Source organism: Triturus cristatus, chromosome 11, assembly GCF_964204655.1.
Source record: "Triturus cristatus chromosome 11, aTriCri1.1, whole genome shotgun sequence".
Taxonomy (NCBI): domain Eukaryota; kingdom Metazoa; phylum Chordata; class Amphibia; order Caudata; family Salamandridae; genus Triturus; species Triturus cristatus.
The window spans coordinates 1042509605-1042527466 of NC_140594.1; the positions used below are offsets into that span (position 1 = coordinate 1042509605).

General features: G+C 41.9%; 2 protein-coding genes across 4 annotated transcripts in view; one reads left to right on the forward strand and one right to left on the reverse strand.

Moving 5' to 3' along the window:
* Positions 1-16525, reverse strand: part of LOC146785903 (D-beta-hydroxybutyrate dehydrogenase, mitochondrial-like) — a 76079-nt gene extending 59554 nt beyond the window's left edge. For 2 of the 3 annotated variants that reach the window (XM_085635283.1, XM_085635280.1), the window contains exon 1: positions 16062-16525. In XM_085635283.1, coding sequence (XP_085491409.1) covers positions 16062-16292 — 231 coding nt within the window. In that variant the 5' untranslated portion in view covers positions 16293-16525. Of the gene's footprint in view, positions 1-9994; positions 10071-16061 lie in introns of those variants that run through there. The other variant, XM_085635282.1, reaches the window with a different exon arrangement.
* Positions 16526-17188: 663 nt separating this feature from the next.
* BDH1 (3-hydroxybutyrate dehydrogenase 1) overlaps positions 17189-17862 on the forward strand; it is a 96892-nt gene continuing 96218 nt past the window's right edge. Inside the window, exon 1 of the mRNA XM_085635284.1 lies at positions 17189-17306. The gene's annotated coding sequence lies outside the window, so the exon portion shown is untranslated. The remainder of the gene's footprint in view (positions 17307-17862) is intronic.

Genomic DNA, 17862 nt, shown 5'->3' on the forward strand with positions numbered 1-17862 from the left:
TCAAGTCTCCAACCAAATCAGGCCGTACCAATCAACAACATATAGGGAAGAAGCACTTCAGTTAATAACAGAAGTGACCAGGAGCGTAAAGTCAGCAGACAGAAGGATGTATAATATTTAAAAGTATAACAAAGCAACATGGTGCAATCGGAGATTTCAAATTTGCAATCATTCCTAGACGAAAAATGTATCCCATATAATGCATGATGTGGAACATTTGGATAATTGAGCAAGAAATACGCTGTGTGTATAAATCGACCGTTTTTATAAAAGTAAGAGCAACAAGCATTGTCAAACTCAATATGTCACATGGTAGGGCAAGGAATGGGCACACATGGGTAGCACCTACAGAATGATGCGGACACCCTATTTTTTATTTATGACAGATCTAATGTGGTGGGCACCACTTGGATTGTCATTAAAAATAAATACATTAATAAGTAATACGTAAGTGCGTTTATGGACGGCTGGCAGCCACTTGCTGACTGGCCAGCCAAAATATATTTTTTTAAAGTATATACTTGAAACAAAAAATGTTAGAGGTGGGGGATGCAACTAATGAGTGGTTGTGGGAGTGGGTTGGTAGACAGCAACTTGGCAACAGTAGGGGGCAAATGTGAGAGAGCAACATGGGGGCGTGGGAGAAGCAAACAAAGGAAACAGCAACACAGGGCATGAGGGAAGCACATGGGAGACAGAGCGAGCAGCCATGGGAGAGCAAACAAACAGAGAACTTGGCTTGTATTTTGTGGGAGTGGGATGAGAGAAACAGAGGATGAGAGCTGGAAAATGCATGCACTGACAAGAGTGCTTACCCAAAAATAATGAAAATAAATAAATACATTTAAAAAAAGGCAGCTCCGTAAAAGCAAGCAGATTAAGGACACAAGTCAAAAGCCAGTAAGGAGAAAAGCAAAGAAGCTATGTGTTGTGATCTCTGTAGAAAGACACCTGGAGCCAGGAGGTATTCTTAAGCTATCTTTATTCAGTCTCCAGTTCAGGTTACATCTGTCTCTACTCCAGCCAGCCTAGTGTGGTACCAGCCCCACCAGGAGCAGCCTCCCTAGCTGCTCAGCCCATCTTCAACTGCCAACACTCATCCACTCAGACACCCAGGCATTCCATGCATCCCAGGCACACCAACATTCTATGACCATCTCACGCTCTGGCTGAGCAGCTAGTGGCAGCAGGGCTGGACTACAATGTTATACAATTAAGTGGGATATAACATTATCCCTTTTTCTTCAACAAAAACGAAACTTGCAAGTGATAAAACATCAAGAAAGAACTATCCACAAGAAAAATGAATAATGGTACAAGTCCCACGGATGCAAACATAAATTAAACAACGCAGGAGAATGAACCAATAAATAAAGAAAGGACAGCTAAGATAAATACATTTGATCAGCAATATCTCCCATCCCTTCCTAAAAGAATAAAAACATTTTGAAGCAACAATAACATTACCAGAAATACATTTGAAGCATTTTGCATTAAACACTGTGACGTAATGCACTACAACGCAAAGGGTAAAAGACCCCACACAACCAATGCCCCAAATGTATATGGATCGTCACCCATAACAACTCCCAAGAAGGGATGTACATTTGTACTGCGCGCAACTATAACCCAACCCTGTGTGAGGGTTAACCATGAAAAGATGTACAATAGTACAGCGCGCAACTATCTATGGACTAAGCCCTAACCCTACCCTGTGAGGGTTAACCTAGGTACTCCAAACCCCTTATAGAGGTTACATACCCCCATGTAGGAGTAACCAAACAAAACTGAACAAAGGGATAATACCCTCAACCTACCCTCGTGTAGGGAAACAATGTGATGACCACCCACAGGACTTAAGGACGCCCCACCCATAAAACAAAAATCTGTGGCATCACGACAGAAGATGTGCAGCTGAGGAAACACTTACAAAAAATCTGTGGCATCACGACAGAAGATGTGCAGCTGAGGAAACACTTACAAACTCAAACACGACCAATTATGAACTAGATTAGTTTTGTATACCACACTCTAGGCAAAACATCTAACCATGCCCCTTAAACAAAACTAGGATGCATTCATGCGACCACACCGGTGAGCGATCTCTCACCCGAGATGAATTACACTAGGCACACAGACAAGTACACAAACACAGAGCAAACGAGAATGTAAGCAGCAATCCACATATAAATATGTTACAAGTAGAAACCATTTCACTTGTAATACATCGTAAAACAAGATAAACAATAAAGTTAATAAAAGCAAAACCAGTCAGTAAGAATGACAACAGTTTTGTTGATCTTCGTACGGCTCACCTCCAGATAACAAGTCCATGGGAAAACTCACAGCATAACCCAAATTGCACTAGAGCACAATACCTGCATATCCAACTTTGCCGAGGTGCACACAGTGTCCTCACTGATACTTAACACAGCGCCTGCTCCAGCAACGAGTCTCCGATGTCCACAGGTCAAAACCGGTAGATCCAATCGCGCCGTGACGTGCCGACACCAATCCTGGTGTCTGTAGATGCTTGAACAAAAGGAAAGGCCATAGAACACCATGAGCACCACGAAGAGATTAATATCACCACGATGTACATTTTGAGGGACCGCAACTATTTCCCGTCTAATGACATGGTAGGCAGACCACCACAAGATGGCGGCACGTCGGAAACGTCCCGCAGGATGGCTCCATGCGCGTTGAAGCTCCACAACGCCCTCAATCAGCTGTAGCTCCATGGAAACGGAAACACTGTGAATCCTCGTGAAGAAGAGGTAAGCGCGTGCTCAATGAACGGAACGCGCTCGTGATTTCAAACCTCAACAATGCGGTTAAACTGCCATCTAACCCACGGGGCTGCCAAGTACAACATTTTGATAAAAAAACAACTTTGTACCTCGAAACCGGCAACCAGCATACAAGGTTGGCCACACAGTTCGTCCTGTGTGTGGCTTTCATTCTCCAAACACTTAGGCTCACCACCAAACAACTTCAGGAGAATCCGTGCAATGAATAAGGATTCATCATTTTCTTCTGTCCAGACACAACTACCCATATGCTCCAAACCTTCACCATCCAGGGCAAATGCAATATTTGTACACCTCCTCTCCGTACACGATGTAGCAAGAAAACACATATGTGGCATAAGTGTGCTGAACCACATTTACCACAAGCATAAAGTACCTTTTTTTTCCCCCACATCTGCGCAGCCTAACTTAGAGACAGCACATGAAAGGTACCACCGGCTATGCCTTTTCCTTGATGCCACTGAGGTACTAGTGGGACAGTGTGGGTCACTGTGGTCTTGGAGGCACATTAAATCGCTGCAACTGTCAATAAAGCACCCTTAAAATATTCTCCAACTGTGCAGCCAGAGCACACTGTAAGTTCTTACATCATTATGACTTTATGATATTTTTTTCCTTCCTCTTTGTGGCTGGAACACCATATGCGGTTGTAGTTGAACTACTCCTCCAACTCACTGTAATCATTTTGTGGCTGGAACACCAAAAGCGGCTGTGGTTGAACTACTCCTCCAACTCACTGTAATCCTTTTGTGGCTGGAACACCAAAAGCGGCTGTAGTTGAACTACTCCTCCAACTCACTGTAATCCTTTTGTGGCTGGAACACCAAAAGCGGCTGTAGCTTAGCTACTCCTCCAACTCACTGTAGTCCTTTATGTGACTGTAGCATTCCCAGGCTGTAGTGTCCTTTGATGAAGACACTTCTCTGTGGGCTGTCCGTTGATGAGGACACTGGTGGGGCTGGCGCTGGCTTTCCTGGGAATTCTTTGTTTGTAGATAGTAGTTACTTGTAAGATCTCTTAGTTTCTCCTTTTTTTCTTTGTAGTTCCTTTGTTTCAGTGGTTCACCAAGAGTCTCTAGGGTTCAAGTCCGCTCGTCGCCAAAATAAATGTTGTGATCTCTGTAGAAAGACACCTGGAGCCAGGAGGTATTCTTAAGCTATCTTTATTCAGTCTCCAGTTCAGGTTACATCTGTCTCTACTCCAGCCAGCCTAGTGTGGTACCAGCCCCACCAGGAGCAGCCTCCCTAGCTGCTCAGCCCATCTTCAACTGCCAACACTCATCCACTCAGACACCCAGGCATTCCATGCATCACAGGCACACCAACATTCTATGACCATCTCACGCTCTGGCTGAGCAGCTAGTGGCAGCAGGGCTGGACTACAATGTTATACAATTAAGTGGGATATAACACTATGCTTCAGGGAGGTGCAAACACAAGGAAAGCCATTCTATAATCAGCAAGCAAATGAGCGACAAGAGTGCCAAACCCTGTAAAGCAATAGGCAGCCCTTGTATGTTTTTGATAAGCCCACTTTTGTGAAAGAGAAAGTCGGCACTGTCAGGGATGTTCAACCTAAAAATTAGATCTTTTATACACATTGCACCATCAACATTACAAGCAAATATGTTCAAACAGAAGAGGCCATAATGGTGAAATGAAAGATTTAACCTACAAGGCTACAACACTAACAAGTGATGAGCAGATCTGTGGTGTGATCAGGATCTTGCTATGTATGTAATGTTTCATTTCTAGGGTGTCAATGTGTCACAGCTTAGTTGAGGGCCAGTATTCGCCACCATCATCTGATACATGTACCACAAGCCCTGCTCAGTTTCGGTGGTCTGTTTTTTAGCATCACTCTGTGTATACATGCTAGTAGTTATTGAGCATTTCAGGGACATCTGGTGGAAATTGGAAATTAAGCCTGGTAAACTGTCTTTATATATATTACATTATAGGTTACGTTTGGAGAACAAACACTGACATGTAGAACAATATTTTTAGCTTTTAGTTTGCCAATACAATACTCAGAAAGTAAAAAACAAATTATATACATTTGGATTTTTTTAGTGTCTACACAAATTGAGAGTTAACAAGAATGAACCTTGAGCTAACCCAAAGGACATCATTTAACTTAGTCACCATTAAAGAGTGGTGGATGTAGTCCATCAACGAGAAAGAAAGGCAGGAAGGGTACATCATTTTCCAATCTTTTTATCCTAACAGCAGGAGCAGACCCACTTGAAAATGCATGGTCAGAATGTATGTCATGAAGTCACCTTCTTTCTTGCTTTCAGCTGCCTGGTTCTAGCCAGAATGCAATTGGACGCACCAATTAGTACACAAGCACCCTGTGAGAGGAGAAAGCAGCTGTATCACCATCATGGGAGCCACTGGATGGGCTTAAAGTATAAGCAGCTGCCTGTCAGAAGGAAACGCCCTGTTACCATCACAAGGAGTAAGGGGTACAGGAGAGGCAGAGATCTCACAAGAAGTAAAAGCCATTGTGGGATCAATTGGGAAGAAAACACATGACAGAGACAAACTTAAGGTCAGGTTCGCACTTAAATCCTGAAGATTTTCTTTTCTTTTTTTTTTAAGCCTTCCACGTATTTTGTTTTCCTAAAATGACTGCTTTCTGTATACTGTGCATGCATGAGAAAGAACTGAATGACAGATGTATGATTGAGCATTGTTCAGACACACACTAGTCCTTCCTGCATTGCAATGGAAGTACTCCTTAATAAACTGGATGATACACCAAACAGATAAATAAAAACATATGGGGAGACTAATGTTCCTCTGAACCCACTATATGTATACTTTTGAGAATTGTTATTATTGTTGATCTGCAGCCAGTTATAAAAATAAAATAAAAGGAGGTAGAAGCCAGCTTTGCACCTGAAAATAGCACAGAAAACGATGGGGAACGGTGGATGAAGCTCCTATCGAGAAGTACGTTTGGGAACAGTTCTGTATAAAGAAATAGGTACATATAGCCATCTTTGGAGACAACTTGTGCCAAAGTCTTGGAAGCTCAAGAAAACAATGGATTCTTGTTAGATTGGCAGTATAAAATTAATAGCTTGACTGATACAGTTAAGATGATTTAAAATGAGCAAGATGCCCCTGCCACAAGATCCAGGCTACTATTAAGAAATGTCCAAAATCTCTACAGCAATTTTATAATAAAGAAATGTGACTATCAGAGAGAAGCTGGCGATTTTTTTTTAAACTCGTTACAACTGCTTATACTTAGAGGTGAGGCGAATAGGATAAAAAAAATACCTTAACCAATTACTTCACAAGAAGTGAAGTGTTTTGTCAAAAGACTGGAATTCCATGCACACTATTTGAGGGGGGTGGGGGGGGGGGGGGGAATAGCTGACACAGCCCTTGCTGATTTGATCAATATGGTTCACGGTCTCAGGTGTAATTTGCCATTTGTAACAGGATGCTCATATTAAGGCGATTAGTAAACATCGTGAGGCCCCATTAATTGTAGATGGCATCCGATCTCGTTGCCCTACATCTTGCAATCAAACTTTATCAAAGTCGCAGCAGTACGATTAAGAAGGTTTCTGCAAAGATATCTCAATAGGGGATTTTTGGACAGAAGAGTCCTCAAGGCGTACTGTAAAGCAATGAATTAAATGGTTAACAAAGAAAATCCCTGGCACTGCAATCGATGGATGCCAAAAAGAAATATGGCAGGTTTATGTAGAGAATCCATGGACCATTTTACCAAATTAAAACTATATGCTAATGATATCTACCTGCGTGCTACATATTGCAAGAATACGATATGGAACTGATACAGATTAATGCCCACATGTAATGATCTTTATGCTTATAATCATCAAGCCAAGCCTGAACTAATGATGCCGAGTATCCAAAACCCAAACATCCCTGCAACAAGAACATCCTTTCTGCTATTTACGAACGTACTATTAAGTAATCCGATTTAATTGCTGAAAATGTCCATAATTTGCTCCAGGAATCTAAAAAGGGGGTGGTCATCTTAGTCAAATCATCCCCTGTTCACTACAGGAAGAATTAATGGGAATTAAGATTCACATTACTTTAGTCATATTACCGTTTAATGATGTTTCCCCATAAGGAGTAAACAAACTTATTTATTTGCAAGAAAAAAATGCAATGTTATTTCTTAATTTGTACACTTGGAGGAAATAGACCATACGAGTTTACAAAAAAAAAAAGATGTTTTTAATAAAATACAAAATCAAACTCTAACTCTCTCCAAAGATTTTGTGGGTTGTATTGAGGGAGTATCACTTTCAGATTTGCAAGCATCTATTGAGATTTGATGCTAAAGAACAAACAGATTGTCCACAGTGACAGACTTTCAGATTCTATTTTATTTGAGATCTACAAAGCTCAGGAACCTCCATTTCAGTTCAGAAGTGTGTTTTAAAATAACTGTCCTACGCATAAGTAAGACCATTTCAGAGAAAGTTAATTGTACATTTTAAGACCTTGATGTTAATTTGTTGACTTTTCCTAAAAAACAAAAAACCACCACAATAACTTTAGTACAATTAATTTTTTTCTAAGAACTTTTCCAAGATAAACTCTGAGGCACTGTGGAAAGATATTTTTTATATCGTCGGCCCTTTGTTCCAGGTGAATAAATGCAGCCTCTCAGTGGGTTGTTTTCAGAAATTGGAAGGACTCTAATATTTTCAATTGAATCAATATTTTTTTTTTAAACCTGTTCGGTAGACACTGGAACGCAGAAGGTTGGTAATAATTATACATTTGCCTGCAAGACATTTTGAGGAAGCTGTACTTTAACTCATGCAAGTGACGGCTGCCCCAGGTGTAAGCGCAGAAAGCAGGTGGAATAACTGAGTTAACTGCCACTACAGCTACCATCAACAATTTGGAAAGACGCACATTTCCTGTGCCGTTTGGGTTTTTTGTATATAACTCTACTGATATTTGGCCCTGGAACTCGCAGTGACCCTTGGAGTTTCAACACCGGAAAGTTCCTTACTTTAGTTGCAACCAACTGTATATTGGGTGCTTTCAGTCCCGCATTGCCCTGAGGAAGCCATACATGGACGCCGAAAAGCGTTAACTTTCACTATATAGGACCAACACCATACACCTTAAAGAAAGATTTAAAAAAAAAAAAAAAAATCTGGGTTTAGACCATAAAACCAATGTTGGACTTGATCGATTTGAGGGCTGTACAAGTTGGTCTAATATGAATTAGTGTTGGTACCTACAGACTGTTTTTCTATTGCTGCCCAGAAAAGGGCTAATTATCCGTCACTTGTTCACACCCCATTCACCTAATTTTAGTTAATGCTTTATTGTCTTAATTTAGATATGTCTGTATAATGAACTGACAGTTTGTAACATATATTAACGTGAAGAGACTCACCACTTGTTACTTAGAAACCCTACTTCATTAAGTAAATGCTCTGAATAGTCATGGTGTAGTCAGTGTCCTCCTTGATTTTGCACATAATTATTCTCATAAACTCCATCGATATATATTTTGTATGTTCTTATGAAAAACAAATGAAGGAATTATACTAGATGAGTAATACCGCAAGAGGTTACAAATAAAAAGTCGGCCTCTCTGTACGTTCTTTGTATATCTATCCTGCTAGAGCCATTTTCCTTTTTTTCACACAAATTCAGTCAACAAAAAATGGCAAGGATAATTTTATTTACTCAGCTTATGCAGATATGACAAAAAGCTGACATAGTTGCACAAATTGATTATACTAATCAACTTGAAAATACATTGCTGTTTATTTTTTGCATGATTTGCACCAAGTGCCTCTGATGATTAATACAGGTTCATCTGAAATAAAAGTTCATGCTGCCATGCATTGATAATTTTGGGTATGATGTGGCCACTTTGAAACCTACGGATGCATCGCTAATTTATAATTCGCCACTGAATGATTTTTAAATATGATACACAGTCTAATCACACCGCTACAGTCCCCTAATTCTATTTGGAAATACAAAGGTTTAAATCATTGGTTATTTCAATATTTCAACACAGTTTTAATGGAGCTGAAATTCTGGGGTTCGATGGAGACTGAAAAACACTTCTAGCTTTTATAAAGAGACTTGAGTTAGATTGTCAATATGGAGTCGTCAGCCAAGAGATTCTCATGTTATCACAGTGGCCGTTCATCCTTTCTGGTGTTAGGATGACACCCCTGCTGATAGTTGCCACATATAATAGCTTAAAATATTCTACAGGCTTGATAAATGTCCTCGCCATCTTGCTCAGGTGTCTGAGCGCGAGGCAGGTTGATTCCTGCGGATTGGCAGCAGGTACAGGTAATGGCCTAGAGTTTGAAGAAGGTGATGGCCAGTCTGACATGCTCACTTGAGGCCTCTCCAATCCACTCTTTATTAGGGAGTGGGAGGAACCCTCTAATCCAGAGGAAAAATAACAGAGAAATGAAGTTAGGCTGCCAACTCTGAAACTTCCCCTTTTTGTAATGTTGATTATGGATGCATCATTTATGATATAAAAATGTGAACCAATTAAATACAAAAACAAAGATTACTTTTTTTGCATAAATCATTCTGTATTAGCTTAAATGATTTAGTATATCTAGAAGTTCATCAGTACATAGATGAATCAAAAGGTGGTAACATAATAGGTAATGACAGAAATACATTCATCCCATTTGTTAAAGTACTTGTACATTCCGTGTTGAAACTCTTTGTAGTACTTCATGTTTGAAAGCTCAGCCAACACACGTGTCACACCCTGTGGCCTAGCAGGCCTGGGGCGTTTTCAAGGCTCAAAAGTGGACTAACTATCGAAGTGATGTAAAGCAGCTAGGTAATCCATAAATTAATTTGTCTTATGGTCGTCCAACATAAAATCAGTACTCCATATAGCGGTATTTGGCTCGCCCACCTTTACAGGACGGTGGACTTATAATGGGCCCTGCTTTCAAATTTTAAAATATTTCAATAATTCCCCTTTCAGAATTGCCTTTCAGCATGCTGCATTTTAACCAATTTTATAATCAACATTTGGTGGATAATGCACCATTTTTCCCCTTTATGTTCAAAATGGTTTTTAAATGGCGAGCCCGGCCAAACTATCTATTACACGCACACCCACAAGCTTCGCTCACTCGTCCATCAAACTCGGAAACTATATTTACTCCTCACCATTTTCAAAAGTCACCAGCTGCCACTGTTTTAATCTTGCTAGGTTATAGATGAACTTCATTTGTACAGACTGTGACAAAATGCAGCTTTTCACTTTGATTCCTGTACTGGGAGCCTAGGTGTCAAGAGATCACTGCACCATGCTGGATGTCTGTGGGTCCTCCTGACAGTTCTCTTGAACACATAAGGTCTATAATAAAGAGGTTGGGGCACTTAATCAAAAGGAATATAATTAATTAATTAGACAAAAATAAACAAATACATACAAAAACTGATAAACTGGTAAAGGAGAAAAATGCAAAATATAACAAGTAGAAATGAGGTACAGGCAACAAAATAAATAAAACCACGAAAGGGCCAGTAACGCAACACATACAAAATCAAAAGAATGTGTAGAAAAAGAAATGATAGAGAAAAAATAAACACACGTATTGGCAAAGCTAATAGGTCTCGCCTACGCAAGTGCTATTGGCTTTGCCAATATGTTTTAGCCATGTTGTACACCAGCGTGGCTTCTGCTCAGAATGGCTAAATGCTAGTGACGTAAAGGAGAGTGACATAGAGTCTCTGTGCTATAGACTGCTAATCCCCGCGTGGAATAGGGGTCACTGTACGCCTTCTTGAGCACACAAAAGCACAGTAAGGGGCCATTTAAATTTAAGTCCTGATGGAGACCAACACGTGTAATATAAGGACTGACGGTTTATGGCTATATAATGAAAGCAGAGTGAGAGGGAAATTTCAAAAGAGAACGCAAAGAAAATAGACAGCTATACCGGGTTTTAACATGTGAGGAAATCATAGTGAAGACATGCGAGTATCTGTCATAGGTCTTGTGGGAAGAAATCAAAGCCTATTCTGTCTTTGAAGTTTGGATCACCTCAGTTTGGAACTTTGCCCTGAAGAAGTCCCGTGTGAATAGGGACGTAACGCGTAGGCTGTTTTTTGGGATGGGTCGTCCTGTCTTGTTTAGCTACTTGAAGAAGTTTGAATAAGGACAAAAAAGAAACAACAAGGGACGTGAACGTTTCCATTATAAACAAAAAGTACTGATTTTGCTGCCTCATGCATAAGACAAGTGTCTATAAAAGATGTATGAAACATGCTTGAATATTGTATAACTCTACGAGGTTGGATTTTTATATTTCAAGGTATTGAGCTCCTCAACTTTTGTGGTTCCATATATTGTTAAAATCAGATTTTTACGGTTGACCTCAAGAGTGAGCACTGCTTAGACACTTAGGACAAACAGTGTGCAGGCAAATCTTAAGCCATAACCGTTTTGCTGCATCTATATTGCGAACATGGAGTCAGTCTAGTGTTATCAAGTGGAGTATCCTGGAGTGTTATGGAGTGGCGTAGAGAGGCATGGAGTGTCGTGGAGGGAGTAGAGTGTCGTAGAGTGGAAGGGTGTGAAGTGGAGTAGCATAGTTTCGTAGACTGTCAAGGAGTGGAACGTCGTTGAGTGTCGCAGAGCGAAGCGTCACAGAGCAAAGTGTCGCTGAGCGTCATAGAGCAGAGTGGAATGTTGCAGAGTGCAGTGGCATAGAGTGGAGTAGAGGGCAATGGCAGAGTGGCGTAGAGTAGTAGAGGGAATGGCATAGAGTGGAATGGCATGGAGTAGTGCGTCGTAGAATGGAGTCAAGTAAAGTGACATGGATTGGCACAGCGGAAGTTTTGTAGAGTGGAGCAGCATTGTAGAGTGGCACAGACTGGAGTAGAGTGTCAGAGTAAAATATTGTGTCATGTGTTGGATATTGTAGTAGAGTGGCATAAAGTACAGTGGTGCAGAGTAGATTGCCATAAAGTGCAGTGGGTAGAGCACTTTGATTTTGAGTGAAGTGGTGGAGTACATTGGCGTAGCATGCAATGACAGAATAGAGTGGCATAGATCGCAGTGGCGTAGAGTGAAGTGGTACAATGTAGAGTTGAGTGGCATAGAATGCAATGACAGATTTGAATGACAGAGTGCAGTGGAGTAGACTGGAATGTCGCAGAGTGGAATAGAGTGGTGTAGAGTGCAGTGGCAAAGAGTAGATTGCTTCAGAATACAGTGAAGTGGCGTAGAGAGCAGTGGCATTCAATAGTGTGTTTGGAAGAGCAGTGTTGAAGAGTACAGTGGTGCAGAGTAGATTAGGGTACAGTGGCGTCAAGTGCAGTAGAGTGGCATAGAGTAGAGTGCAATAGCCAAAATTGCATTAGTGAAGAGTAGAGTGGCGGAGTGCATTGTTGTGGAGTAGAAGTGCGATAGAGTAGAGTGGAATGGTGCAGGGCCGAGTGGAGTGGTGGAGAGTGGAGTGATGCACAGTAGAGAGGGGTGGAGAGCAGTGTTGCAGACTAGACTGTCAGAGTGCAGTGGTGTATAGTAGAAAGACGTAGAGTGTATTGGCGTGTAGAACAGTGGCATAGAGGACGATGTAGAAAAGAGCAGCATGGAGTATAATGATGTAGAGTGCAGTGGCGTAGAGTAAAGTGGCATAGAGTGCATTGTAGATTGGTGTAGAATGCATTGGTTTTGAGTAAAGTGGTGTAGAGTGCATTGGCGTGAAGTGCTACAGAGTGGAGAGGCATGGAGTGGCACCGAGTACAGTGTCATAGTGTAGATTGTTTCACAGTAGAGTGAAGTGGTGCACGGAAGAGTGGAGGGATCTAGGGTAAAGTGCAGTGGTGTAGTGTAGAGTGAAGCAGGGTAGATAGGAGTGACTTGGAGTAAGTTGGCATATAGTCGACTGGCGTGGAGTGGTACAGAGTAGAGTGGGGTGGAGAAGTGCAGACTAGAGTGCAGTGGCATTGAGTGGAGCAGAGTGGGGTGGGGTAAAGTGGAGTACGCATTGGGGTGATAGTGCACTGCCATTACAGACTATTACATTTGCACAGACATACAGTTTTACTGATAAAAGTATACAGCGCACAAACGATAATGTGGGGAAATGTCATCACCTAGTGTATTGATTTGTTTTATTCGTATCAAAATATTTGTTCCACCACATTTCACAGCCTTCCTCCAGCTTACCCTTAGTGGACGGACAAATGCAAAAACAACAGTTGATGGACAGAATGCAGAACAATGTCATACATTCACCCCAGTACAGAGATCTGGTCCTAAATCTATTGCTTTTTTGTTCACCATGCAATTCCAGTTTGAACCCTGCCATATGCAAATCAGTCTTGACCCTGTGCCTCATGGGAACAGTCCAGCCCGAACTGCCAAGCCAGGTCCTCCCTGGACTGGAAACAGGCATCCTAGGACCGGTTTCGGGGTCTCACCCCTCTTCAGCCAGGATAGATTGATTCCAGTGGCATGGAGAGCACGGGACCCACGTCTGGGCATACCCTTCCCACTCGGGGTGACAAATGCAAAAACAACAGTTGATGGACAGAATGCAGAACAATGTCATACATTCACCCCAGTACAAAGATCTGGGCCTAAATCCATAGTTCTTTTGCACACCATGCCTTTCCAGTTTGAACCCAGCCATTTGCAAATCAGTCTTGACCCTGTGTCTCGAGGGAACAGTCCAGCCCGAACTGCCAAGCCAGGTCCTCCCTGGACTGGAAACAGGCATCCTAGGACCGGTTTCGGGGTCTCACCCCTCTTCAGCCAGGATAGATTGATTCCAGTGGCATGGAGAGCACGGGACCCACGTCTGGGCATACCCTTCCCACTCGGGGTGACAAATGCAAAAACAACAGTTGATGGACAGAATGCAGAACAATGTCATACATTCACCCCAGTACAAAGATCTGGGCCTAAATCCATAGTTCTTTTGCACACCATGCCTTTCCAGTTTGAACCCAGCCATTTGCAAATCAGTCTTGACCCTGTGTCTCGAGGGAACAGTCCAGCCCGAACTGCCAAGCCAGGTCCTCCCTGGACTGGAAACATTCCTGAGCAAGACCTGAAAACCCTGGTCCAATCATTGGTTCTCTCCAGACTAGACTACTACAACTCTCTCCCTGCTAGCCTCCTCAAGACCCACTTAGCCCCTCTAAAATCCATTCTCTATTCATTGGCATGTTTTGTCTATGGGGCCAAAAGAAACAAATCATATTACACCAATACAGATTTCTCTTCGCTGGGTTCCCATTGAAGCTATGTCAATTTACAAGACTGCCTGCATCACCCATAAAGCCATACACAATACCACCCCTCACTACCTGGCCAACAAACTCAAAATATGAGGCGGTTCCAGACTTTCACGCAATGCTGTAAAGGTATTGCTCGAACCCCCTACTTTCAAAAGGGAAAGACTTATGGCACAATCCTTCTCAGGTGATGCGACTAGAATTTGGAACGCGTTACCTCCAATTCTCAGTCCACAGCCTCTTTACGGATTTTCAAAACCGATCTGAAAACTCTTCTCTTTCAAAGACACTTCTATGAATAATTTGCCTCAACTCAGGTCATGACCGATTGCCACATGACGCTCACGAGAGCTCAAATTTGAAAATATGTATTCTGTACTTTTTAACCTCTTTATGGAACCCCTCACCCTCATTCTTAACCAAGCAGGCATAAATTACCACCTCTATGCCGATGACACCCAAATCTATTACAAGATTAAAACTCATGCTGACATCATGCACCTGAACAACACCCTTACCAAGATCCAAACCTGGTTCAATTCCAATCATCTCAAACTCAACCCAAACAAAACCGAAATCATTCTCTTCTCCCTCAAAAATAACCCTCTACCCATTCAATCATGGATCACTGACCTCAATGCACTCAATTGCTCACTCACCCTGTCCAACTCCGTCAAATCTCTTGGCATCACTATCGACAACACCCTAACCCTTAATGTTCACATCAAAAACTCTGCCAAAGGAGCCCTCTTCACTCTCCGTCACCTCAAGAAAATCAAACCATTCATACCCACCGATGATTTCAAACTCGTAGTTCAGTCGCTTGTTCTGTCACGTATTGATTATGGTAATGCCATCCTTAATGGAATCCCCAAGGTACACCTAGCTCCAATCAAAGCTAGGCTCAACCTTGCTGCCAGGCTCATCACGGACTGCAAACGCTTCGATCATATATCCCCGGCTCTCAAATCTCTTAAATGGCTGCCTATCGAAGGAAGATCTGCCTACAAAACCGCCTGCATTACTCAAAGTCCTCCACCAAAACACTCCGCATTACCTCTCAAAGAAACTCCACACTGCGGGCTCCACTCGACCTCTGAGAAGCACCAACACCCTACTCCTAATCCCACCTCTGCATAAAAAGAAATCTACACAGTCTCGCTCCTTCTCTGGCAATGTCCCTATTATCTGGAATGCCCTCCCAAAAAACCTGCGCTGTAATCCCTCTCGTTCTAGTTTCAAAAAAGACCTCAAAACCCACCTCCTCAATTATTATTGGGGTTCCTAACCTGTGTCCTACTTATGATTTCTTATCTATCATACTATATTTGTTCAGTAATTATCTACCCTGTTCTCCTGTTCACCATTGACCGCATTACTTAAATGTATAGCTCCTGCCCCTGTTTATTATCTGTTTTTTTATAATGCTCATGTTGCTTGTACTTTGTATATTTCAAATTTCTGTTGCACTACCTTTCATATGCTTTTATACCCTATGTGCCTTATACTATCCTTATCTTGTAAAGCGCTCTGATACCTCTGGGTCTAGCCAGCGCTATATAAAACCTTCAAAATAAAATAAATATTACAATAATCGTGCTACCTTTCGTTTTTTATAATCGTGAATGTATCTGAAACTTGTTAATATGTAAATTCCACCACGAGTTCCTATAAGTAGTTTTACCTATTTCCATGCTACGCTCATTCCTCATTCCTACGCTCATTCCTTCGTTCTATAGTAAAGCGCTCTGGCACCTGACCTCTTGGTAATGTTCACGCTATATAAAAGTGCATAAATAAATAAAATAAACTAGGAAATTAAATTGGAAAGTGATGGAAGCACGATGAACGAAGGGAAAAAGAATAAAAGTGAAACAAAGAATAAGACAGAAATGAAACGCAAACTTCAAAAGAAAGTCCATGAACTGGTGAGGGGGTAGGTTCAGTGAGGAAAGTAGGAAGCAAGCAACGGCTTACTCACAGGCAGCGAACCACGGGGTAGGGGTGGCCGCGCCACGCACAGCACCACCACGACGCTGTACAGCAACACGACACCACCAGACGCAGAAGCCTCCTCCTGCCCAAAGAGCAGAGGCAGCTGCCGAAGAACTGCAGGCAAGCCGAGCCCGAGAGCCAGGGTCAGACCCAGGGACAGCAACACTAACGGGGCGGCTTGCCGCACCGAGGAGGCGGACGGAAGCAGGGAGCCCATGTCTGCCGCCGCCTGTCTGTGTCAGGCATCAGCTGCAGGGTACAACTGCCAGGGGCAGTCCGGGGCGGAGCAGGCCGCGGACCAATAGCTGCGGGAACAGAGCGAGGCTCGTCGGCTCCCATTTCAGTAGCGGTGCTGTATCTACAGTAAACACTGCCCACGTGCACGAATGTCATTAACAGTTGCACAGACCAAGAAGTTCGCCAGAAATATACCCTCCGCCATCTTTTTATGGGAGAGATGCCGTTATCTATCATTATAAATAGAACAATCTCAAACACCCGCAAACGTTGACATGACAAAAACATTTTTGATTATTGGAACTTTTTTTTAAATTAGTATTTGGAAGCGATGGTTTGTCGGAAAAACAGCCATATTTCTTATTTTGATCACAAGTGTAGAACCCAAGCGCGCCAGTAATGCTCTAACACCCAAGTAAACGTGGCAGCCATGGCAGAGCAGATGTAGTTCACAGCCAATACGATCCATTCCCAAGGAAAGATATGTTAAAAATATCATTTTGAATTTAGAACAGAGAATATAGTACAAAATATTATTCTTGTGGGTTGCAGTCGTGTCGTTGGATAGCACTTTAAAAAAAAAATCTTACTATGAGTATAAACAGAGTTAATATAACCTAATGTCTACATAAGAAAAAGTGTGCTATATTTAAAATTTGTTCGACACCTCTATGTTGCTGTACTTTTAACTGTGTAATTGCTCTTCCTGGAAATGTCTCCCATTTTAGTAAGAGTCACCGGTGTTCCTTTTACTCCTGCACAAACTGCTGGACATTCATTTGAACTTTTTAGAACAAAATCGCTCCCATCGTAAGATGTCCGCCACGTGTAACTACACTGAGAGGTGTAACCCTTAGTGTCCTCTTTTTGTTTCATCGGTCAACCTCGCCTCTTCATTCAAAGAAAGGCTAACACTTTACAAGGTTACATTGAGTCAGAATGCAGAAGCGGTGAGGAACAGTTCCTGTAGTGTTGTGTTTCGGAGAGGACCCTGGTGCGTTTTCTGGTCTTGAAATAAGGCAAATTTACTTATTGATTAGCCCTTTCCTGCATTTGACAATGATAATTTACTTTTGAATGGTATGCAGTAAAATATAGTAGAGAACATTTATTGCCCTATTATCATGAGGCAATAAAATGTATCTCTGTGAACCGAAGTATGTCTATATATAGAAAAACCTAAAAGGGGGTTTCAGAAAAATCGCCGAATTTTACATCCTCATTAATTTGTATGGAAATGCAGGTAGTTGAATTGATAGAAAGCTTAAAAAATCATAGGCTTTTCTCTTTAAAAATCTGGGTTTTGTCTCATGAATCGGTGTGTTGGCGTGAATGGAAGAGAGGAAGTGTTAAATGTGTATAGTTTAAATATATGTACCCAGAAATGCGTTATAATTCACTCAGACGCAAAGTGCATTCATGTCATATGTGACACATTTTTCCACTCCTGACTATTACCCATTTCCGCAGGGTATGTTTTTAGGTCTGATTTAAGAGAGCTTTATGCAGCCAATCTGGCTCAAGATTTATTCCTGCCTTAGAGTCGTCTT